Below are 26,262 nucleotides of genomic sequence, written 5' to 3'. Positions count from 1 at the left end.
TCATAGCTGCTTCATTTTTCTTTGTACAGATCTTGGTAACAGAGAAAATTAACAAGACATTAACAAGAATAACTCCTCATCCACTGAGACTTTGCAATCTCATTTCTCTCTTAATATATATGCTCATAATTCTCTCATCCTTTTTTTCTTTCTCAAACACACAGAGGAAGAATTTAATCTTTAAATAATCATTTTAATAATGTCAGACAAAAATCAAAGGAAGAAAACACAGATTATGAAAATACTTGATTTGATCATTTTCTGTTGTTTAAATATCACCATGGAATTTGCATGACTGACACCAAAATCACAAGAATCAAAAAGAAGATTCTGTCTTCAGAAAGTCAAATGTACTGATGGAGTTTGTGCATCTTTGCAAATATCAGTCACTTACAAAGACCATCAGTTTACTTGAACAAAACAACTGATGTGAATTAATGACCAAAAGAGAAATAAAATTCTTTAACTTAAAGCATTCCACTTCCAAGGTGCTGGCCTATGAAAAGCAGGTACACCATGACCAATAGGGAAAAAAAAAAGAAATAAGACAAACAAACAAACCAGAAAAAACCCAACTCAAACTAAAAAAAATAAAGAAAAAAATTCATAATTTTAAAACCACATTCTGCAGGCAGGTTAGTCAGACGTTGTGGTTCCATCAAAGCAGCCTAAATTTCACTTGTCTTTGTACTTATCAATTTACTTTAAGTCTTCAGAGATAGCAACAGGGAAGCCGTAAATTGGCTTTCCAAGAGGGGACAGATGAGACTCCATGTTACTGCTGTTGGAACAGCTGGCATCTGAATGCTCTCTTCCACAGTTTTTCCCACTGGTCCTATAAGAAATCAACTGAAATTTTCTGAAAGTCACTTGCATTAAAAAATGAGGTCCACTCAATGCTGGCAGTAAGCCAAATAAAATTAAAATTATGTTGATACTCTAATAAAGTGATTAGGCAAGCTAAAGGGTCTTGTCTATTGGCAGCTCTGACTTACCAGTTCACTTAAGTGAAACCAGCAAGGTAGTGGGGGCTGCACAACTTTTGTGGCTCCTCTCTCCCGTTGCAAAACATGGTGAAAAATAAAAGCATAGGAAGGTTACTGCATATAAGCAGAGTACAAGGACTACATTTTCACTAGGCTGATGAAAACATTACCTTCCAGTTGAGTGCAATTTCACAGTCCAAGGCAAATTTCAAAGCTCCAGCTTTTATTTTTAAAAAGAAATTCAATATTTAACGGAGAGATTTTAAAAAAATGTATATCTTTGAAGGATTTAAGAAGTTGCCTCACCTAAACAACCTCCCTTTTTCGAAGACCCTGTGTTACACAGAATGGTTTTAGGGAAAGAGAAGCAAAGGGCAGAGGGTGGAATAAATACTTGAATCATTATAGATGCTTTGTCCACATTTCTCTAATAAAGAGTGGGGGTTTCTCAGTTTCATGCAGAAGGGTTGCATTGATATTAGGTTCATCTACAAACTCTATGTCGCACGCCTGGGCGCTGCAGGGAGAGCGCTCCAGCTCCAGCACTGTTATGTTGTTTGGCGCCGAGGCAACGAGCACATTCCTTGGAACATAAAGGGTCAGCTGAGGACCACGGGCTGGCCAGTAGCGACCAAGATTAAAGCCATTGATCCAAATTTGCCCCTGTCAAGAGAGAAAGAAAAAATAACAACATTTTAATAATCTGTCAGAGGTGAAATGACAAAATAGGCTTAAGCATAACATTCTTAATATAGTAACTGAACTCCTTTCACCTTTCAGTTTGATTGAACACAAGGATAGAAAATCTATGCTAATGACAGTCAAAAGAACCCCAATTCCCTGAGCAGTCAAAGCCATTGCTAATATTTAAAAAGGAAGTGGTAAAATACTGCAGCAACTCCAAATATGACAATAACTAGAAAACAACTGCCGGCTCCTTGCACTGATTTTTGCTCCAAGTTTAAGACCAAAACAAATCCAAAAACTGTATTTGCTTGAAGCTAATTGTTAAAAGGAGAAAGAAGTCACAGAAGAAAAAAGCAGATCATAAGGCTCTTATGGTTTTCTGTACAAGTATAAGACTACAACACCTTGGTAGTCCCAGTTCTGTGATTTCGAAATCACAAGATACAGCTTGTCTAGACACATGAAATTCAGATCTCTCTTTTACTTGTAATAGCTTGGTCGACAAAAGTACTTCTGCAATCACACTGCAATAAAAGTACTGTTGTAGTTACACACAACCATTAAAAGCCTTGGGATCTCCTAGTATTATTTTAAGTACTATGAAATTGTAGCATACAAATTTTTAAAACTGCTTTTTATAGTTGAAGTGGTCAGAACCCCTAGCTCAAAATAACATACTAACATCATAAATACCTTAAATTCAAAAGATTAAAATAAATGGGCAAGGAAAAAAGTAAAAAGTGAAAACACTAATTTATCTACAGACACACTGAAGTGACATAAATGCAGATTTTTCCAGAAGTCCATAAATTGACAGGCTGCAGAATGTTTAGTAAAACTGTAAACTGACTCCTACTGAGTTGAGCTATGTCTTGGCTCTCAAGACAGAGGGAGGATATAGTGCTGATTTGCATAAATATTTTGGTTTTACTCCTCCAAAGGGTCCTTTCACTGTGTATCAAACAAGAGTTTAGTGTCAAGAAAAGGGATGGAAACAGATAACTGCGTCTGTGTTTCTCCCTCTTGCTTTGGCCTTTGGTAATCAAAACAGAGGAAAACCAGACTCATGGCATGGATGTACAAGGATAAACATAATAAAATTGTCTGAATCAGTGGAAAGTAGGATTTTTACTGCATTCAGTGACTTCTAAAGTTGTTTGGGATAGCTGATATCAGAATATTTTAACACAATTTACAGAAGCAGAAATGTAATATAACAAGTATTGCTGGTTCAAGCTGCTTTAGAGGTATTTTTCTAGTGTTTCTTTCTTCAGGTATTTATGAAAATAAATTTTACGAACTCACAAGAGAAACTTTTTAAGGAGTTAGTAACATGCAAATGCAGCTGAATTATTTCACCTCTGTATCCACTTCCGTGGTATAAGATCCTATCTTGCACTGTTCTACCAAGGTGTTAATAAACCTTGGCCTCAAATGCTTTTTTTTAAAATCAAGTTTGTCTTTATTCAAACACACTACTCTCTGTAGTAGGTCTAGAAGAAAACATGGCATGAATGCAAGTTCCCCACACACAAAATGGATGAGTGAGTGTACCCACTAGACTGTGGCCCTCCTCTCACAGAGAATGACAGCAATCTGTGGGAAGTAGGTGTTTAGTGTGGGAATCAACTGCAGTAGAGTTCTGATGCAGGACATATGATCAGACAGGTCTCTGTTTCTGATCTGAATCAGTCACTGGCTGTAACTCCTTTTTCCAGTAAAGCTAAGAACTTACATTTCTCAACTTCAAACTGGCTTTCTTACCACTGCAATTTCTAAAGACTCAGGAATTTGTAAGCCCCAAACAAGCAAATTATGACATCATATCTACTAATAAATACGCCCTAGACAAAATAAAAGAGGGAGGAACTTCATCTTCACTAGCAAGATTTCCTTTAGCAGGGACAGCAATTATAGCCCATGATTCCACAGAAAACAAGAACAGTTCTGACTCCAAATCCTCTTTTCTTTTGAAGAAAAAAAGGTCCAGTAAATCTAAATATTCACTCAGTGGCGTGTATGCTTAAGGGCATTGTGATTCCTCATGTGGAGGGTGGAGTAAGTTTTATTACTACTGAAAGGTTTAAAAAGCACTGAAGGCAAGCCACAACACAGGTTAACACTGTTCATACTGCACCTTTCCTTCCAGGCTGTCCCTCATGCTATATTCCTTGCCTTTGCAAAGGCAGAACCCATCATTAGGACTTTAAGTTTTCTTGGTAAGTGCTGCTTCTGTGGTTTTTCAACTACTCAGACAGGTGAATTTTAACTCCTGCTAAGAGTCCCACTCCACACTTAAGTAATTTACACAGTGCCATGCAAGGAACTAAGGCACACATACAGTGACTGGAATTTATACCCATCTACCTTAAAGGCATTTGCACATTTGTAAAATTATCTGAAAGTCTCAGTTTCCAGGTATCTTACTTCAAACTCTCATCCAATCCATATAAAGCTTGAAGGATAAATTCAACACCCAAACTAAAGCTCATCTGGAATCTCTCCCCAGGACTGCTTTACAGGGTAAACAAACTACATAGAACAGAGGTTTTCATGGATCAGAGTAAAAGATTTCACCAGTACCTAAGATTCTTGGACTACCTTGCCATTTTAAAACTGGCATGTGTGGCCACCTCACTTCCTGAAGAAGATTTATGACTGATAGGGTCACAGAATTTACTAAAAAGGCATAAGATACCAGTTGCCATGAGAAAAAAGCTATTTTTTCAATTTTATTCAGTGATTGTGTGACATGCACTATACAGGGACAGGGACTAAGACAGACTTTCTCATCTAAGCTCAGTGTCAGCAACACCAAGAGCATGCAATAAATCACAGCCTACTGCATATTGTGAAGTGCTTTAACCACTACAATACTGGCAGTGGAGACAGACCAAAAGCAGTTCTTTCTCCTACTTTATTTTAATAGCAGTAAATTAATTGTTTCAGAAAAGAACAATTTTGCTACTTAACACTGCCACAGGCATTTCCCTAAAGCCTGGAGTTAAACACTTAGGCTTCCAAAGAGTAGCAATTCAGTGCACACACTCTGCTCCCTGTGCCTCCCACCAGGAGCAGCTGAGCTGCTCCTCACCCATCCTGCATGCTGGTGGTTTCAGACATGGCACTATGAAAACACACTCCTTCCTGCTCTAGCTACACTCCAACCCTGTGAGAAATTCCCATTGGCAAAGATCTGCCCACAGCTTCTCACAGCAGTGCTTCCTCATCCATTCAGTCCAGGTACAGGCAACCATGCACTAGATCCACATCTGTGGCACACCATCAGCCACAGAATCCAACACTCTTTATGCTTTGCAACAGGATCCATAGTTCCTAACATAGCACCTCAAATATGATCCAAAAAAACTCCCTGCACAACCAAATGCAACACTTTTAAACAGCCTGACAGTTAATCTTACTGCTGAAAAACTTGGGTGCATTGGTTCAGTTGTTTTGGTTTGGGGTTTTTTTTTGTGATGCTCCACTTAGTACATCAACACCATGTATCTTCTGAATATGTTTCCCTTTTCTTAATGTTTCATCCCCAGATTTATTTAAAGCAAAGAATCCATTTCTTAGTCATTTAAATAAATTTGAGACACCCACCTCTATGACCAACGTCTACCCATCTAGGAGAGGTGGACTTTGATTGTCCATAGAAGTTTCAGTAGCTTTTTAAGTGGACTTTGAGGTTTTTACAGCAAAAAATGTGTACCTTTGTCCAACCAGGAAAATTGACATAGGTGTCCTGTGGCAAGTCTGGAATCCCTCCAGGAATTGAAAGAGTACCGGTGTAAAATGTAGGTACTTCATAACTCAGTGCTTTGACAGTAGATGAGTTCTGGTTAGGAAGGGGATAAATAATGTCATAGTTCACTGCTCCATCTATGTCTAGAGGATAGATTTCCCATCCAACAAGTATATCTTCAGCAAGAGTTAAATTTGAAACTAGACCCTAGGAGAAAGAAAAAAGAAACAATACAAAAATATAATTAGCTGATGTTATTGAAGTTATTTGGGTGTAACTATAAATCAGTCACAAATAAAAACTGAATCAAAGTAACAGCTGGCTCCCAATCTGTGTACAAAAACCACAAGCATCTGGTCTTCACCAAGTTATAAGCTTCGCTTAAAAATAAAGGGCTTCATTTATTCTCTGTGAAAGATCTGTTCCTCTTCAGAGCTTCAGGCTTTCATTGATACATAAGAGTTTTTTTTTAAATTCTTTTGCTGTAACTGGAAAAATTTCTGTTTTGCTTTTACATGGACATGATTCCAAAACCTGAGGCTTAATAAAAAGGAGAAGCAACATTAAATGTCATTAAGCCTGAGATACCATCGCTTGGTAACACTGAGTCATTAACCCAAGACATTAAACTTGCAATAGCAGAGAAAGTGGTATTTACTTCCCGCATATCTTCTCCAGACAAGATACAGTACAGTAAAATCAATGGACATGCCCAATTCAGTGAAATGCTTTCAGCTTACAGCCAGCTTCAAGGCCATGGAATCCCATCTCATTCCTATGGGACCATGTACACAGGGGTTCACAGCACACTGGGGTGCTTGCACACCGAATGCCAAAGCAAGGTTAGGTCATCATTTAAGAAGAATGAAAAGAACATGAAGTTACCCCTGCACACACCCTAACCTTGTTACAGTAATGGTTCCTAAAGCAGTGTTTCAGGGCAATGCAAGGGGCTGGTTTTAACTGCTCGACCCTGCACAGAAGCTGGTTGTCACAGCTGGTGCAACACTAGTTATGTTGCAAACATCACATGTCAAACAGGAACAAGCTAACCACAGTCTCCATGGCTTTGGAGAGCTAATACTATGTCGTGTGTCTGCTGTGATATCTCCTAAGCATTGCACTGTCTCCAAAAAGCTCACCACCTGTATGAGCACTAAGTGGTTTTCTCTTCCTTTACCTAATGTCCACTACAGAACAGGAGCTTATTTTGCTTATGTCAAAAAAATATCTGCAAGTGTCAAAAGTTAAGTGACAAAACTTTTCTATACAACCTAGACTCTATTCTCTCTAGCAATCAATTGAAGTAATGCAACATAACTTTAGCCTCAACTTTCTAACCTGCCTCCCTAAGCTATCCGTAGTCACTATCAACAGAGTGATTTTTCAAATTACATTAAGTACATACTGAACATTCTTACTTAGGTCTGCATAAGAATACACATTCAATGATCCTTATCTGGAGAAGATTTATAGGAAGTAAATACCACTTTCTCCGCTATTGTACAAGTTAATGTCCTGGGCTAGTGACTCAGTGTACCAAGATGTGGATATACATTTTCCGAGTAAAACGGAGATATAGGTGCCAGTGTGCATGTGAATAGACACATAAAATAACAAAAACCACACTCTTCCTTCCTTTGTGTCTTTTAACAACTTGACTTAGATCAACAGGATGTTTTAAAACCAAAATCCTCTAAAGATTCCTTCCCAAAAGCTAGATGCCTAGTTCCATCTCAAGCTCAAAAAAGTGATGAAACTCCAGCCAAACAAAACCCTGAAAACCTATCCTCTTTGTTAAAAAATGGAAGGCTTCACAAGACAGGAATCTCTTCCCCTAATTGATTTTCAAAACCACATGGATTTTTAAAACCCAAGGTATAATTACACCCAGTTTTCAAAATCAACATGAAGGAGAGCATGAGGGATGGAGTCTACAGAAAGAAGCAATGCACGTAGTCCAAAGCTACCCAAAGAAGGCTGCCTTTTCTACTCAGAAAGATCCTGCTTTTAGAGGATTATTTTCCCTGTGGACATGTCTCTTAATCCTGCTTTCACTCTTATATGGTTAAAAGGTATAAGTGTGAATTTCAGCTCAACCACAGCAACTGAGCACCTCATTAATCCAACCTCTACTCTCTTTCCTTAATTTAAAACTAAGCATATAGGTTTCCTTATCATCTGACTGTTAATAAATTATTAATTAATTAGTTAATAAAAGCCATGTCTCTGCTGCCTCAACATGAAGGCAAAACACTGGGGTACCAGCTTCCTTCCCCTGCCACTTAGATAAAGGCAAAGTACCTTGAAGAGACAGTATGAACTGAATTGTAATGAACAATTAGCACTACTGCTACCTACTGCATCCTAATAATATCAAAAATCAAGAAAAAGGAAAGCTGTGAACTGTACACAGCAAGAACATAATACAAGACTCACCTCTAAAGCACTCCTGTCTTTTATTGACTGTTATGCAGCACTGGGGATCCCATTAAGTCTAAAACCAGAAAAGTTTACTTTTTGCCCCTGCCCTTCCTAGGGCTACATTAGTGGTACCTCCATGGTATGGGGTTTACATGGCAAGGGTTTGTTAGCAATGGGAGCTGCAGTGGGGACTCTTCTGAGAAGATGCCAAAAGCTGCCCCATGTTAGACAAAGACAGTTCCAGCTGACTCTGGAACAGACCCATTGCTGAGCCCATCAGTGATTCTGAGAGCATCTCATTGATGACATATTTAAGAATAAACTGAGTTCCCCAAGTTGAGTTTGTTTTGACCATGACAGTAATTTCTGAATGATCCCCTTGTCCTTATCTTGAACCACAAACTCTTTATTGTATTTTCTCCCCCTCTCCTGTTGGTGGAGGACGAGTAACAGAATGAGCACAGCCAAGGCCAACCCACCACAGCCTCTCATGCATGGAGGTGACAGTCCTGAAGTATAGCACACACTCAGAAGCTCTGTGATAATAGTAACACCAGGTCAGTTTGGGTGAACTGGCACTTTTGCATGCTGAAGTGCTTATGGACAGCCTTTCCCAGCCACACACAGAGTACTGCAAGGGTACACTGCTGCCAAATGAAATGGGGCAAGAAGAAAGATACAACAGGGTATTTATGTACACATACATACATCCTCCCAGCCTCCAAAAGCAACCCCAGGATTCACAAGCCTCAAAGTGCAATCAAGTTCTGGACCAATTTCCCACTCATTTTTGGAGTTTATAGAAACAATTTTAATACTACTATTTATAAACTCATCTGAACCGGAAAATCTTGTGGGTAGCACTTTGGCTGACCATGTAAGCGAACAAACAAAAAAAGTTCAAAAGATGTCTAGCAGCTTTTAATTTCACATTGATTCTGGTGTCTGGAAAACTCAGATGGAAACTACTGACTAGTTATATTTTAGGTAAAGTTACAGCTGCCTAATCCTGACCTTTTTGCTCTTCCTAATTCATTACTTTCTTTTTAACCTGTGGAAAAGACGAAAAGCCATCACAATCCAATAACTCAATAGATTTTACTTACCTTAAAGTCATTATTGTATCTACCAAAGTTGACTCGGCCCATATTCTCTACCAAAATGTCCAGATTTGCTCCAGCTTGCCCAGTTATATTTATCTTAAGTGATTTCTCCCTTTCAAGGATACCCTGAGGTACCTATATGAATTGCAACAAGAAGAAGAAAACAATAAACACTAAAACCCAAGAATGCCCTGTTACTTATTTTTTCAACTTGCATGAAAAGATTAAAAGTGCAAAGGAAAAAAAAAGAGTAAAGAAAATCCCTTTCCTCTCCATCTCCTGCATGTGAGCACATGCACACACAAAGGGCTTCTACATCAACAATCACATTTCACTACACCAGCTGGATGTGATAGTGGGTTTTGAGGCAACTGACTCACAAAAGCAAGTTCCCAAATTTAGTCCAGTGACTGAAAAGATTTTGGCAATATCAGTGACTTAATCATTGGCTTCATTTTCCAATTATGTGTGCAACAATATTTAGTTTTATTTATTCCTATTCCCACAACACAAGGAAAGATGAGCTTGATCTGGACACAAAGGTGATAAGAGTCCATATGCATCAAATATTAATTGACTGTAAAATACATGAATTTATATTCTCATCAAGCAAGGCCAAAACCCTGCTTATGGAAAGAAAGACTAAGTTTACATTCTGTACAATAAACTTTTTTTTTTGAAACTGTGGTTAGAAGCCAGTTCTATAAGGTAAGACATTGGCTCAGACTTTCTCCTTCTTCCATCCTCAAAGGAAGAAATAAGAAAAAACTAATAAAAAATTTGCAAATATTGCAGAAAAACACCAAGTATATATATCAGTAACATATTCCATAAACCTGCAAGTAAATCCATTCTCTAGGTCTTTTATTCACCTCAGTCATGAATATGTATCAACATTCAAATATGTCAAAAATGGCAAGATAATAGATAGTCATGTTTTCTGCAATACTAATTGGAACATCGGGTATGCACCAAGTCTATACTTCCTTATTTTCCTCGTGTGATTAAATATGATCAGGGTTGCTTTGGTGATCTGAAGAAAGGAGAAAAAAAAATCCAGTCTGCATCCTTGACTTTCATGAAGGCCACTGACGGCATAAATTAATACCAGCAAACAGTGATTTTACCCCATTGACAGAGACATAGGCACGATCATGGACTCCATTTAAAGTTGAAGACAGTGGTGTTGGTTCCACACAGTTCTTTGGAAGTGTAGTTCTATACAATACATATCCAAAATACTAGGAAAAGAAAAGAAAAAACCCCAACAGATTAATGAACCAAGTAATTCTGTTGTTTCAATTCAGGTCATGAATTAAAAATATCGCACGTTTCTGCCTACATGCCTGCACTGAAATGCTAACTTTCATTCACTTCAGACAGTGACTATCACAGATATCATTTCAGGTTAGAGTTTATTTTGACCTTTAGGTAATGGGTGACCTTTAGGTAAACTGGTGAAAATCCCTTTATAACTGAGTTTACACAAAAAACTTGTAAGTTCACTTCTCACTCAGTGCCCAGAAACTGATACATCCATCAAGTCAACATTATCTTGTTATCCATTAAATATTACATGGTTTACATCAGGAACATTTTGGAATAATTTTCACTAAGTTCCCCATCAGGAATGGAAAGAATATGTCATAGCCATTGCTGAGACCTTAGCAGGCTGGAGAGTTGGGTGGAGAGGTAAGTAACAAACTTCAAAAAAAGGCAAGTGCAGGGCCCTGCACTTGGGGAATAATAACCCCATGTATCAGCACAGACTGGGGGCTGATCTGCTGGAAGCAGCTCTGAGAAGAAGGACCTGGGGGTCCTGGTGGACAACAAGATGTTCCTGAGGCAGCAGTGCCCTGGGGACCAAGGAGGCTGATGGTCCTAAGGACATTAAGAAAAAACATGGACAGCAGGTCAAGGGAGATGATCCCACCCCTCTTCTCAGCCCTTCTGAGGTCACATCTGGAATGTTGTGTTCAGTTCTGGGCTCCTCAGAAAAAGAGGACACAGAATTACTGAAGCAGATCCAGCAGAGGGCTATGAAGATGATTAAAAAAAAAGCCATTTTAAGACCTGAAAATTAATATTTCAGAGAGGAGAGAAATCAAGGTGAAAGCCTAGACAGCACAGACACCTACATCCACAGGAAGAAGAAAGCCTCAGGTGCAAAACACTGTAGAATATGAAAAGGCCTCCAAAACAAAAATCCAGGACACCTTTATAATACTATTACTTGTGTCCTAGATAAAGTGTAAGACATGACATAAGAAGAGTAATACCACAGAGGGTTGCTCAAATAAACTCCAAAAAATTACTGTGAAGTGACCTCACCTGCTTTAGCTCAACAAAAGTCAATGGGTAAGTGCTTCTCACTGGTCCAGAACGTGACAGTCCATCAAGAACCTCCAATACAGTGCCTGCCTGCAGCACAGAAAAGGCAGATACATGAAAGTCAGTAAGTTTCAGTTGAAATATAACAGCTGGCACATCCACCCATGAAGTCAGCTAGCTCCATGTGTCCAGAAGGTTAACAAATATTTACACCATCCTTGCAAACATTTAAAATACAATATAGCAGACACAACTGATGAACTCTGAAACATGCCACATGTAGAGCAGTGTTTTAATAAAAACAGATGCTCTAATTTTGCTATGCATTCACAAAAATGAAAGTGACCCTTTATTATTTAACTAGAACTACCCCAGGAGTTTCTCACAAAAGTTGTATAAACAAACACAACTGCTCAGTATGATTAATACAAAGCAATATATTATCTAAATTTTGCTCAGTTATACTTAGAATCAACTAGAGAAAATGCCAGTGATTCCCACTGAGTTACTCCAGAATCATTCTGAAGTAAGTAGGGATACAGTTTAATTCCATCAAGAGCCATCCAAGATGAATTTACTCTATTTAGTCTTAAATGATTTCATGAACTCTAAGGCTGTAATTAAGTTGTCATATGTAAGTAGCTGGACTGGTTTTAATGAGACTGAAGGCAAGGTTTAGGCTAGTCACACACATAAACACCTTGCTGAATAGGGACTTAGATATGTAGAATTAAATTGCCTTTAATTGCCAATATGGAATATTCTACCCATCTATGATTCTCTCTCAAACACCATCATCAGTTTTAGGTTAGTTAAAATGCACACAATATGCCTAATGTCTTACAAGCTCAGAAAATCAATTGCATATGATTTTTCATGAAAGATGTCAGTAAGTTTCCCCAGAATTATTGTCACTGTTCAGTGATAACAACATATTAGACATTCAGACACCTCTCATATACCAGATTTACATTCAAATGCTTAATAAAAAGGGTGTTTAAAAACATGTAAAACTATACTGTAAGAGTACTCACAGCAGTACAAACTTCTGAAGGTACTTAAATAACAGAAGTATTCAACAACTGAAAACTGAATTTTTGCAGAATTTACATGAAAGTTATACTGATATATTAATATGCACATACAGTATTTTGCAGTGATTTTGAACAGAAGCCAGCATGAATTGTCTATGTACACATAATTAAGTCTGCAGTTTTGGCTGGGATACAGTTAATTTTCTTCAGAGAAGTTAGCATGGGGCTGTGTTTTGGATTCTTGCTAAGACTGCTGATAACACAGGGATATTTTGGTCATTGCTGAGCAGGGCTGACACAGATTCAAGAACTTTTCTGCTCCTCTCACCAGACAGCAGGCTGGGGATGCTCAAGAAGCTGGGAGGGAACACAGCCAGGACAGCTGACCCCCACTGACCAAAGGCATATTCTGTACCATTGATGTCATGCTCAGCAATAAAAGTTGGAGGAAAAAGGAGGAAGGAGAGACGTTTGGCATGACAGTGTTTATCTTGTCAAGTAACCAACACACACAAATTGTTCAAAAGGTGTGTGATGTGACACTCTGGAACATGGTTTAGTGAAGAACACAGTAGTGGCTGGGTTAATGCTTGGACTCAGTAACCTCAGAGGTTTTTTCCAACATTAATGATGCTGTGATGGAGCCCCGCTTCCCTGGGAAGGCTGAGTGCCTCCCTCTGCAAAGGTAGTAGCAAATGAGCTCCTTATTTTGCTTTACTTATGTGTGCAGTTTTTGCTTACCTACAGAACTACTGTCTTTATCTCAACACACAAGTTTTCACACCTCTACCTTTCTGATTCTCTCCCCCACCCTACTGGGGGAGAATGAGTGGCTGCAGGGTGCTCAGCTGCCTACCAGGATTAAACCACAACAACCATGTAGACACAGATCTAAACAGACTTCTGAAATGAGACTGTCTTAACTCTAGCTAGGAACAAGCAAGACATAAGGAAATAAAAGGTAACACCAACACTGTCTGGTGGTTGGGTCACCCTTACTAGCCCACAGCTAAGCATGTTCACTTGTGCAAGAAGATTGGTGGTCAAACATGGCTTGCAAAATTTTGATGAAAGTTGCTTGCTCTCATGTTTTCAGTTTAAAAGTCATACCTAAAATCGCAATCATTTTTCATGCAGTAACATCTCCCAAACATTCCAGACTGCATACATGGTCCACTCCTTATCCTGTGCTCCTCCAAGGGAGCCAGTAATGTTACAGCAATATGCAAATTTGTCATGCCACAGGAGAGATTTAGCTAAATCAGGTCTTCTACAAGAGCTGTGAAGCAAGAGATGCACAAACACTGACAAAGGTAATTTATAGAATTGAACAATTCTATGGGCTTTAATAGTCTTAGCCCTAGGTGGACAGCAAAACCAGAAATGACTACAAGCAGCATTAAGACATGGTCATCACTTGAATGAGCAACTAAGTGGCAATGAAAGCTGCTTTGTGCCTTGCTGACCTGTGTATTAGCAGCTTGTACATGTGCCTGTTGGAGTTTTTATTTTTAAGTCCCTGCTACCAAAGGGGCTTCTCTTCTGAATATGGGTCAACCAGGTATGATTCTCTTAGGGATTGGTAGAAGGTTGTTTCTTTGAAACTCCAGGAGTTTATTTTTGTTCAGCTTTTCAGTCTTTGGTGATACATACAAAAACAGCCTTCAAGACAAGATTTGGTCTTGCTGCACATTCCTGTTGACTGCTACTTAGTGGACAATCAGTACCACAAGAGAAATTTACCAGTAAACTTAAAAATTACAAATATTGTCAGGAATTTTTAAAAACAACCTGTAAAACAACAGATGACTGCTAAAAATAAAAGCAATACTTATTTAATCCTCCAAAGCAAAGTCTTCAAAACCAAGTCAAGCATGACAGAAAAAAGGAATGAAATAGCTCCAACAGGAATATCAACTACAGGCAGCATCCTGTTTGCTTAACCCCTTTCTAGCCCTAACACACACCCGCACTGCCTGCTACTTGCTATTGCTTGAGCTCTCCACATTTTAAGAACTGAATACTTCTCCAGAATTTAAAAGTCTGCAGGCTGCTGTGCTAGGGCAAGCACTTCCTTGTGACCAAGCACTTCTCAGGGGCCCCCAGGTGCTAACCAGAAACTATCACCTGCTCACAAGCCTGCACAACCACGTGGATACATCACAGGAACCAAGATTAATTTACTCTCCTCTGGAACAATGCTTCCCAAGTTCTGGGGCTTAAAGTCCTTAAAATCTATCATCTTGTTCACACTTCTACTGTGGTTCTGCCTTTGCTTGCCCTCATTCCTCATCTTCAACACTTCTCTTCTGCATCTGTGCAACAAGATTTTTTCCATATCGCCTGCTTTCCTGCCTTTGCTCTTACATAGCAATGTCAGCATACAGCATCTTTTAAGAAACTGCATTTTTCCCACCCAGTAAGATTCTTTAAATGAATTAATAGCTCAGAATGAGTAACTGTCTCATCAGGGGAGTTGATACTTAAGGACTGAACTACCACAGAATATCTTGAGGAAAAAAAAGATAGAGAACATCTTGCTCTGGTTACATGTACCTCTTTAAAGTACATTCATATGACCCCTAAAAATACTCCAGAGTCTCCTTTCTCTCATCCTTTCTGCAAAAGTGTCAGGGGAGTTGGTTCACTGGAGTAGACACAATGCTCTCTATGGCAGACTGACTGCTGGACCTCAGCTGTGGAGTGAAAATCCACACAGTACCTGTGTGAGCACTGACTGTGACTGCAAATGACATAGCTAGGAAGTTTACTGTTACCAAAGCTAAGTGCTATTATTTAGAATATTCCCTCTCTGATAGTCACCAAAATACATTAAGGCTTCTTCATACAACAAGGTGTATTGGAGCTGGTTCCAGCTAGAGCTAGAAAGGAGTTGGGAAAGCAGCTTTGAGCTGGCACAGTACAAACCCTCTGTGATTGGAGACTTGACTTGTGTTGCAGGGTAACCCAGCAGAGCAAAAGCTAAGCAGTGGGTCACAGAGCAATAGGCCACCTTCTTCACAGAAAACAGTTCCAGAGGCTCTCAGTGCAGATGGCACTATATGTACAAGCATGACAGGAACCTTACATCTGGCAGTTAAGACATGCCATCTGCATTCCTAAAACTGATGTCTGGAGAGCGAAATGCTTCCTCTCAAAAAATCACAAGGTGTAGAAGGGGCAGATCAGATCAAAGATGCAATATTTGACTAAGTTTGGTCATCTGACTCTTGCAAGAGTCCAGCAGCATTTCCTGAAGGCATGAAAGAGAAAGTTTTTCATTCTACTGAAACTGGACAGCCTTATCTGAGAGCCACAGCCCATGACAAGATGGGAGAGTCAAGATCTGATAACTGGGCTGCCAAGTGCTCACAACCAAAGACAGCAGCTATGGCGGTGGGTGTAGCGATAAGAGCCTATAATTAGTCACTGCTGCCAGTTCAGTGAAACCTCATCTGGGAAGAAGACACTCAAAGGTTGTTGAAAGTGATACAGATCTCTTTCAACTTCACAGATGAACCACTTTTATGCAAACAGTTCTTCTGCCCACCACTTGAGCGGAATGACTTGAAAATGCCTGCAAAGCCTTATCGCTACTAAATTTTGCAATGCTTCAGTTGCAGAGATGAGATACCTGACTAACTGGAAAAATAACTGCCAAATTGAAATTACAGAGTGTGAAATCAGAGCATTAGGAGTTACAGTATCTAGCACATCAACTGCAGTAATCCTCCCTCTCAAAACTTGTCTGTGCCCAGCCGAAAGAATGTAGCCAAGTTCATACCTGCAGGGTCCTCTGTTGCCCATTAAACCATCCACTTCACTCACAGCAGGAACCTAGTTCTCAAGTGTATCTCACAAAAAATTGTCCTCGGTCCTAAAATGATGGTGCTGCAGTCAAACCCCAGATACTTGTGAGCTGACCAGCTATACCACTACTGTCACACAGGCTGGGTTCTGAGTGCTTAGTTCTGTGTGCTTTTCCCTTAGCAGGAAACCAATTTAATTTCTCTCATCAGCTACAGATCTTGTCAGAAACTTTATCAATAAAACTTTCAAATTTATCAAAAATATTCCACATTCAAAATTTAAAGGTCTTGAAGTATTTTAAATACATATATCCTACTTTTCCTTCCACTTTAGAGGCATCATGAGCTACAAAAACACTTTGCTGTAAGTCTCATGGTAATATTCCCCCAGCTACATGAGTAATCCCCCAGCTACTGATATATGAGTAATCTTAAACAACTATGAATCTGTTGTGTTAATAATATATTAATTTCAGTTCAGCAAAGCTTCAGGCACATACTGCATATTGTACACACTATCTTTTTACAGCCAGGTAAGATGCATTTGATCATTTTCTAACATGGGCATGATTCCTAATTCCCAAACTCTCCCTCCTTCCTGAAAGTTTGCTTTCAAGGTTTTCCTCTTTATTTTGTAGGATATCTAGAGCCTGTTGTGACACCCTCATAAATATTTTTAATAAAAAGCAAACAGGGAGCATCATTAAAAGATACACAGTGTATTACAGATGTTAATTTACCTTCTGCAGGCGAACCTTCCCATATGCAAATTTGGGTGTTGTTGGAGGGATAAGACCTTCTGGTAACTCCTTATACTAGAAAGAGAAGGAGAAAAAACACACACAAAAACACACAAGTTAAATACAAACACACTTTAACTGAATTCTCACTTTACACTTCACAACTTACAGAATTATAACTTTGGCTAAAAGTAAATAACCCCCCTAGAGGCTACAGATGTATCTAGTCTTCAGATGGAGGGTTTTTTCTTTTTTCAAAAGAAAAAAATTGACTTGATCACATATGGTGAAAAATTTTTCATAACCATTCGACATTAGGTAAAGTAAAAAGCATAATTAACAAAATGAACTACCAAAATTCCCAATGCCCTTGGAGCCCTCCTGTGGCTAGAGCCTGAGTTACTCTCTTCCACAGCTTTTCTGCAGTCCTCTCCCAGTTCATGGGAGCTTGAGTGAACCTTTACAAATCTGTAAGACATCTCACCCTTTGTGAGCAACACTTCCTTATAGGAATTACTACCTCCAGTACCTTTCCTCTCAGTGTTCCTCCAGTGTTACCTTTCCTTTCCATGATCACCACCTGCTACTCCATTACTGCCTGGGCTGGGGTCTTTGAGAAACAAGCCTGGAGACCACAGCTCCATTAACTCAGCTCCATGAACCTCTGAGGTCCCATCTTTAGCTTCCCTCTGTTCCTGTTCTAGACACCTGTCCAGTCAGTCACAGGGAAACATGACAAAGAAACGCTCTGACCACCCATCCACTTCTGGTTGCTTCTTGTCCTATACTTTTAAGAATGATCACCATAAATCAGCAGAGAAAAGGGATGAAGGGCCTCCACTCACCCACTACTTTCCTGGACACCCTTGAGATGTGGCAGATGAGACAGTGGCTTTCTGCCCAGTACTTTGGCCTTCTCCTTTCTGTGCCTACAACCTTCTTTTCTCCTTGCCATCATCACCTTCTCCCCTCCTGCCACTATTTAATAGCCACTCTTCCCATCTGTTCTTTCATTAGCGAGGCATGGCCTGTCTGCATATCAGAGAAAAAACTTCTGCAGATGAGATACCCATATGAACAAGCAATCCAAGACTACATTCTAATAAACATGTACAAAAGATCAACCTTGTGAAGAGTGTCTCCATCTGCAAATTGGTAACTTTGGAGTGCTTACCTTGTCAGGGTTTTGTTCAAATAAATTTGATTAGGGGCTGAAAGGGTTTTTGATTTAGCTGGAAGCTTTGTGTTTTGTTTTTAACAGACCACAGCACTAAATTCCCAATGCTACCCTGTCAAGTGTCAGTCATGGATGGATGAAAGCTTGATTTACATTTCCAGTAAGAAGTTAATTTCTTCTCCTTTGTATTAGAACACAATCAAGATTCCCAAATTTAAAAAAAAACATAAGTTGTATTCACCCAAGAGGAGAAATCAAAAAGAAATCAAAAGCAGGAAATTTCAACTCCAATAGTAAAAATTAAAAGAATGCTAACAGCAATTGAAAGAAACTGTAGACTGAAATTCTTCATTACATTTTTTAACTAATGGAAACTGTAAAGGAAGACTTTAATGTTATCCTTGTAGCACAGCTAACACGTTGAACAGAGTCATTTGTTAAAAGAAACTTTATTTTCTTTCATCAGCTTCACCTCAAACAGCAACTGAGTGGAAAATTTGTTAGAATTAGGTTTAGAATCCACAGTAGTGACAGGAAAACATCACTGAAAATCTATGGACATGCAAATTAAGAAACAAACCAACCACAGCAAAAAATGACTCAATACACCTGACGTTATAGTGAACATTTCACATCTTATCAAGGCTCTCTCACTGCACTAGATTACTACTTACATCTCAGAGAGGGGTCTTGCACCTTGAAGAAAACAACTCAAAATCAGGAAGTTTGTGGATTTCTCTGGTGAGAAAAGCTGTATCAAGACAGGAAACTCCCCTTGGAAAGGCCATCAAAATTATCCCATCAATTTATCCGATCAGGCTTAGGGATAATGGTGAAATTGAAGAAAAAAAAATCCACAGCAGGCCTTCCACAGTTAAAGACATAAAGGCATTCTCCACCCTAAAGAAAGTGTAGTACACTTTTGGGAGACCTACTCTTAAAATAAAAATGTCTTCTAGTGCATAGGAATGTTGCTGGTATGCAACAGGATAGAGACTATAAGCCTGAGCCTTGGGATTCACATGGAACCTGTTTTTAAGCCTCATCTGAACAGCCTCCAGTGCAAGGCTATTCAAAACACAGACAGAGGTTCCATGTTTTACTTCAATCTCCAGTTTGTGGAGACACTGAATTTTTACAGCAAGGCAAAGCTGGTCCCACCCACTAGTTGCAGTTTGTGAAAACACAAAACCGAGATGTGTTCTTTTGAGTAAGCCTGGTCTTTCTCAGAGGCCCAAAACCTCAACATGGAGTTTGGGACAGCCAAAGCACTAAACTGCAGCACAGATTGGGCTGACATCAGCTCATCAGCCTAAGTTGACTGAATGGCTGACTGATGCTGCAAGGAAAAAGCTCTGTACACTCCTCCTCCATCTCTACTCCCAGCCAAACCCTTCCCACCTCCCTCTGCTCCCCCTGTGGCAGCACTGGCTCTCATCCTACTGAGTGAGCTGATTCACCTTACTGACCTTGAGAGAAAACAAATGTAGGAAAAAAGAAGAGCTGAACCATGTCAGAGTCAGACCTACACCAGTATCCTCTCCTCTAAAAGGAAGCAGGAAGCCACTGGGACAGAAAGAATAGCTAGAGAGGGGCAAGATCTTTTGTTTTTTGTAACAAGAAGCAGTTAAGTTGGCCTAATTGTCAGGTTCCATTTCACTTCCCCCAGCTGCAGAAAATAGTACATTGAGGAGTAACTTCCACCAACACAAGAACAAGACAGTTTGGAGGATGTCTCAAAGAACCATTCTAAAAATGTCCTGGGGACACTCACCATACCAATGACTTTTCTGATGGTGAAATACTTTTCTGTCAGATCTCCCGCCTCGCTCAGGGGAGCATCATAGTCATAACTAGTGGGCTGAGGCATATAAGGCATATTAGCACCTAGGGGAGGAGGAAAAAAGAAAAAGCAATAAAAACAGTGGAAGAGATGGATTTTTTCCCAAAGGTATCAACTGCCAGAATTCTTTCTGATTTCAGACAGATTCTGCTACACTTTTAGATTCAGTGTAGGCCTTGATGTTTGGGATTTGGCATAAAAAACTGAAGGAGGACAATGTCCTTGTGAGCTTACACCACTCTGTGACATACTCTGAAGAGAAACATATTTTTATTTGTGCTCCAACTGTTTCACAGCACCTGGTGAAGCAGAAGTAGCCTTGGAAAAGACAAATACCATGTTGGTTTGGTACAACATGTTGGCAATAAACAAAGAACAGCTAGCGCAGTCATGTCTTTTGCCATGGGCAAGTAGGCACAGCTCATTCTTTCACAAAATACATTACTACCTAATTCAAAAGGAGCTCCCCTCCACCATTAGTATAATTTAAGTAATTTCTTACCATTCCAATAGGCAAAGTTAGTCCCACCTATAAACATGTACCTAAAAAGAAAAAAAATCAGGTTTTGCTGAACTGGGAAAAGAAATCCCCCCAAAATTAAGCTCTACTGAACACACACTTACAGGTTAACGTTAGCACCACGTGCCAGGATTTCATTAAGTGTTTTAGCTATAGTTTCTGCGGGCACAACAGAATGACGGTGCCCCCAGTGATCCAACCATCCAGTATAAAACTCAGAATTAACCTGAAAGGAGGAAGGGCAAAAGAGGAAGGGAAAACGTGAAGAGGGAACAAGAACTGAATGCAATGTGAACTAAGGTTCCTAACTGTAAGAGGGAAGGAAAAAAAGGCACCTTGACTAATTTGAGCCATTTTTAAACTACTATAAATACAGCAAAGTACATACTAGATCAGTTCTTCTCAGCAGACTGCAGGTCAAAGGAATTAAAGGATTGTTTCAATAATTTTATAGGGACATTTTGAAAAAAACTGCTTAAGCATCAAAGAGTATGGATTTCTTGGGAACCTGGCAACAAGGATGTGTTTCAGATGCTTGGCATTCAAATAAATGACGGAATCAACATATTCTCTGCAGAACAGCATATACAACCTGGATGTAATGAAAAATATTTCAAATTGCTTTCTAAACAACTCCTTAGCACAGAGATAATTTTGTAGCCTCAACAGGCCTTCTCCCTTTCTCAAAATGGCTTCCAGTGTTCTCACATCCCACCACAGCTTGTATAAAACCTCTAGGGTAGCTGAAAACAGGAAACAACTTCTAATCTGCCCTTTTAATTCTGCTTTTAACTTCTACCTACACACATATCTCACTAACTTGTCTAACCATCCTTAGTGTTTCCGCCGCTTTGTAAACATTTGTCTTAGCAAGGAAAACTACTGAAGCAAAATCATTACTTTTTGAGACTAAAATAGCATTTGGAGAGCAGCAGTTGATGTGGATTTTACAAACACACAGACAAGTTCCTCTATTCACTTTTCTGACTTGGAAATTATACCTTTGTGAACAGGTCCCTAAAATTGTTCAAGCAGTGCTGTCAATCCCTCTCTGATTAACAACTTCAAGATTAGACATGATACAAAAAGTTTAAGTGAAAACACATACCAAAGGGCCCATGGGTTCACTGCTCCTTTGAGCTAAGAATGCTGCTGTGACATTGCCACCTATAAACAGAAAGAAATAAAAATGAGTTGCTATATCCATGATTTTCTGGGTTCATCATTTTATTGAAATTGGTGTTTTATCTCCCTTCCAGCCTAGCAAAAAATAATGACAAGAAAGCTGCTCCAGCAAACACAGGAATCAATACTTTTAATTCTGATGTTTAACTTGCAAAACTTATTTTAAATATATACATGCACATATGCATGCCTGTGTAAGTGTCTTTGCTTTTGAGACACATCCTTTGAAAACCCAGCTTTTCTCAGAAATGACATCCTGACACAAAGAAGTCGGAGATGTGTCAGAATTGCTATTGATCATTGGAAAGTCTAAGTCTGGGGTTACGTTACCAAGGCTACGGGGAAGAGTAGAAACCAGGCAATCTCTAAAGAGGTGTTTCACTCTTGATCACTCCTAGTGGCTCAAGCCACAGTGGCTGGAAACAACTTCTCTGGTGGAATGGTGGCTCACCATTGCATAAAGGATATTGGTGTAATTTTGCCTGATGGTGGGAGGAATGATGAGGAGGACTCCATGATATCAGAAGGCTAATTAATTACTTTATTATACTATTATTCTGTACTATATTACACTATATTACACTACATCTAAACTGAAACTGCGCAAGCACTCAACTCAACTGAACAAAATCTCTTGACTGTCTGCTGACTGGCAGTCTGGACACGAACTTGGCCCTGATAGGCCAAGGAAACAAAACACCATCACTCTGGGTAAACAATTTCCATATTGCATTCTACTTGGGCACAACACGGGAGCAGTAAATGAGATAAGAATTGTTCTGATCATTCTCTTCTCTGCTTTTCTCACTGCTTGTCTCAGGTTCAGAGAATGTGAATCCCACAAAAGGATCTACATGAAGACATCCACAATTTCATTCAACTTGCAAGAAAACAGATCTCTGCTAAGCACATGTGTTTGGTTGTAGAGAGAATAAAGTACAGAAGAGGCCAATAAAAAATTAAAAATAAAATTAAAAAAAAATGCACAATAAAAACCCAAAAATATCTGTCTTGGAGTTTGTTTCTTGTGCCCTAAGCCTATTTTGTCAAGTCCATGCAGTATACAAACATTTAAATTCTTAACTCGTCTATCAAAAGGGTACTCTCTGATCACACTAATAATGCTTAGCCATTTTTCAGACCTATAACACAATAAATTGTAGCAGTGTGCACATTTCTAATGATGATCTTCAACAGTATTTTTTTCCTAATAACCTCTGGCATAAAAAGAAATGTATTTGGATGGCTGGATTCCAGGACAGACAGAGAACATTAAAAAACCTCAACACCAAAAAGGTATATTAAAATAATCAAGGAATCAATGTCAACTATTATTGCTAATTTTTAGGAGGTATGCGCTATGAGCAGCAAAACTGGCTATTCATGATTCCAAGATGCAAGGAAGTGATTATGACATTCTAACTGAGCGGTCATGGGTGATTCTTGAATGTTTAAGAGTATGTTAAATACACATAAATGCCTGTTAACCCATTTAAACAAAGCAGGCAAGTTTGGCAAGCAGTCAAGTAAGTTTGTCCTGCAACAAACACAAAGAGCTCAGAATTTTTGGAATCAAACAGCAGTCTCCAACCTGGAGCAAAGTCCACCGTTGCATAGAGACCCTGGAGAGCCCCACATTTCAAGTGAAACTGGCTGGCACCATCAGTTGTGAAGAGCACCACCTCATCCCCAAGATGCTGGCGAAAGAGCTTCAGGAGGAAGCGCAGGTAGTCGTAGTCACAAGCGAAGTAGCTTCCGTACTCATTCTCTACCTGCAGAGCAAAGGCAAGTTAGTAAAGCCATAGCCAATTCAGTCTGCATCTGATAACAAAACAGAAAGCACAAATTCAACCCTCTTGTTCCTTTGATAGCAATATTGAAAATGTCACTAAGTCCAGATGTGAGGAGTATGAGAAGACAAGACTCATTCCTATCAACTGTACTTTACAGTGGACCCCTCACTGTGCAGAGCTAAGCCATTTTCCTGCAAAATTCATCCTCCCCCCAAAGTAGCTGTTTAGCTACAGTGATCATAATAGAGTCTCTATTAAAATCTGAGATCTATAACCCACCTCCCAAGCAGACCAATAAAACCATAGAACAGGTTGTGAAATGATCAAAACTACAACAAAACTGGACATTCAGAACAGAGACATCTACAAAGGGCTCACATGAACCACAAAGCCCTGAAATAGACTCAAAAGGATTGAAGGGAGAACAACTGTGCTACTACTGTGAGGCACACATCTTGCCCCTTTTCCAAGGAGATGAACTTTTCAGCTCCAGATCCAACAGGTTTCAATCCTGAAGGTTATTTCTGAAAATCCTGTTATAAGCATCTTACTTCTGCCAAAGAATAATTTTTCCCAGTGCTTCTGCTCAACAGACAGAACACACCGTTCAACAAAATTATCTTGGGCATATTACAAAAAGGGTCTCTTATCCCAACCTGTGCCAGTCAGGGAGTTTAAAGAAATTGAAATAAAGCTTTATTAAGATCAAATACTACAAATATAGGACAATCACTCCCACACGTCTATCTAGAAGGAGTTTAGGACAGAAGCTACTCACCATGAACATACAAAATTGTGCTCTGAAACATTTAAAACTCAAATTAGGTGCTAAATTAGGCTTACTCCATACTGCTTTTGCTTCTGTCTAAGGGTATTCTTATCCCCCTTTTTCTTGTCAGATTGTTTCAGGGAACTGTATGCATTTTGGCTTTATGCGAGAATTGCCACAAACCTCAGATCTAAAAAGCTACAAAAGTTCCCTCTATTGCCTTATACAGCTGTGGGAAACAACTTTCACAGAGCAGATGAGGGCTCTCTGAGTCCTAGAAACAGTGGATTCAGTTCTTTAGGATAAGGTATTTCATCAGAATCTTGCAGCTGCCTGAAAGTTAAGAAACACCTGTGACACCACCACCCAAGACTCATGGTGTGCCTGTAAGAGCCGTATAAGCATTCATGCTGCTTGGGTTCATCTGGTTTTCAGAAAGTTACCTGCACCATGATGATTGGACCTCCATTTTCATAGAGATAAGGCCTCATCTTTGGCAAAAGGACACCCATCCATCTCTCTACCGCTTCCAGGTAATCTGTGATACACAAAGTATACATGTTTCACAACTTTTCTGCCTTTTTCTAATTTTGTTTTAAATTACATATGGGTCATCTTTACATAGTATTCTAATTACGTAATTTATGAACAGCATTTAATGAACAGTTTGCTCTTATACTTGAACAAATGTGCTCTTCTACTTGGTCATAAATGCTTCCAATACAGTTTACTAAAAAATAAAACATTTAAATACTGATGAACTTGGAAAATTATCAAAAGAACTTCATTATGTCTCACAGGTTGTCATAATGCATTAGAACAGGAAGAAAAATTCAATTGTTGATCTATGTACTATTTTTTAAATAGATAATTTAACCACAGTTAGCAGAACTGAAGTTGGATATGATATCTATATATTCACCCCCTACATTCACTCCAACAAACACATTAACCTCTTGTCTCATCTTATTCTCCTATGTCTGATTCTTAAACAGGAGCACATGAGAATGCTGTAACTTGTTCTGGACTGCACGCTGACCAGCCAAGAAAGATCCCCATTATGACTAGCTGTGGCAAATCCAAAAACCTCAAGGCTGAAGCATTCTTTTCCTCAATGTGACAATGATTCCCCTCTTGGCACCAACTTGACAATACCTTGGAAACTTTCTCCCCTACTTTAATTGTTCTACACACTTTTTGAATGCATGCTTCTAATTAAAAGCATTGAAGATTTTACTCACAAGAAAACGTGAGCTGAAATATGAATTATCTAGTAATGGCCTCAAACAGAAAGTTGCCTTGCTGTTACAGTGTATTTTTAATGGCCTTTTCTGATGCCTCTACCTGAATCAGAAGACCTGAGAACAATAGATTTCTTTTCCAACAGCCATGCAGGAAGGCCTCCCTGGGAAAAGAAAGGGAAACAGTGACATATTTAGGACTCCTAAGAAGAATTTAGCCTCTTATTAAGACACATACTGAGACAGGAAAACTGATTTTCTACAAGTAGTAATTCCTAAAGAAAAAAATACAGAGTAAGTTTGTATTGTAAGAAGTCACTTAGGATGCATGGATTTTAACTCACTACACCAAGACTCTTGTATAAGGATACATCAATGAGTAAGTCTGTTTACTTTAAGAAATACTTGCACTAGATTTACCCTAGAAGTGAGCTGTTACAAAAGGTTGTATACCATGTCCCATTCTGCACAGATGTAAGGTCCAGCTCTCAGGATAACAAGCAATCCAGTGTCATTGGCAAGCTGCAGGAAATACTCTAGATCTTTGCCACCAAAAAAGTCATACGTGCCCATCTGGGGTTCGTGGTAGTTCCATGGGACATACCTATTAAGAGAGAAAATCACCTTCCATTAGGAAACTGAGACTAAACCTGAATTCTGGAAAACAGCTACTTGCAGTACATGCCCCAGAGATCAGTAATGCTGCTGATCCTTTGGATCAGTAGAAGACAGGAGTAACTCTCTGGCCTTTCTTCTGCCAGGTATTTCATACAGCAGAAGGCTTTAAAATTGACACTGAAATTAGGGTTATGTCTGCAGGAGTCCCTATCAGAGCAAGAACAGGTTCTGGAAGTGCCATTGTGAAACCA

General features: G+C 39.2%; 1 protein-coding gene across 1 annotated transcript in view; it reads right to left on the bottom strand.

Annotated features, from left to right (window-relative positions):
- Positions 1-212: 212 nt before the first annotated feature.
- Positions 213-26,262, bottom strand: part of GLB1 (galactosidase beta 1) — a 41,301-nt gene continuing 15,251 nt past the window's right edge. The window contains exons 3-16 of the mRNA XM_058825062.1: positions 25,847-25,997; positions 25,497-25,557; positions 24,596-24,690; positions 23,182-23,362; positions 21,514-21,572; positions 20,510-20,631; positions 20,388-20,428; positions 19,817-19,929; positions 16,866-16,940; positions 11,283-11,372; positions 10,079-10,192; positions 8,955-9,086; positions 5,392-5,631; positions 213-1,649 (exon numbers count right to left, since the gene is read on the bottom strand). Of these exons, the coding sequence (XP_058681045.1) occupies positions 1,389-1,649; positions 5,392-5,631; positions 8,955-9,086; positions 10,079-10,192; positions 11,283-11,372; positions 16,866-16,940; positions 19,817-19,929; positions 20,388-20,428; positions 20,510-20,631; positions 21,514-21,572; positions 23,182-23,362; positions 24,596-24,690; positions 25,497-25,557; positions 25,847-25,997 (1,735 nt within the window). The 3' untranslated portion in view covers positions 213-1,388. The remainder of the gene's footprint in view (positions 1,650-5,391; positions 5,632-8,954; positions 9,087-10,078; positions 10,193-11,282; positions 11,373-16,865; positions 16,941-19,816; positions 19,930-20,387; positions 20,429-20,509; positions 20,632-21,513; positions 21,573-23,181; positions 23,363-24,595; positions 24,691-25,496; positions 25,558-25,846; positions 25,998-26,262) is intronic.

Source organism: Ammospiza caudacuta, chromosome 1 (genome assembly GCF_027887145.1).
Source record: "Ammospiza caudacuta isolate bAmmCau1 chromosome 1, bAmmCau1.pri, whole genome shotgun sequence".
NCBI lineage: Eukaryota > Metazoa > Chordata > Aves > Passeriformes > Passerellidae > Ammospiza > Ammospiza caudacuta.
Note: the sequence above shows the minus strand (reverse complement) of the source record. Positions and strands in the feature narration are given on the sequence as shown.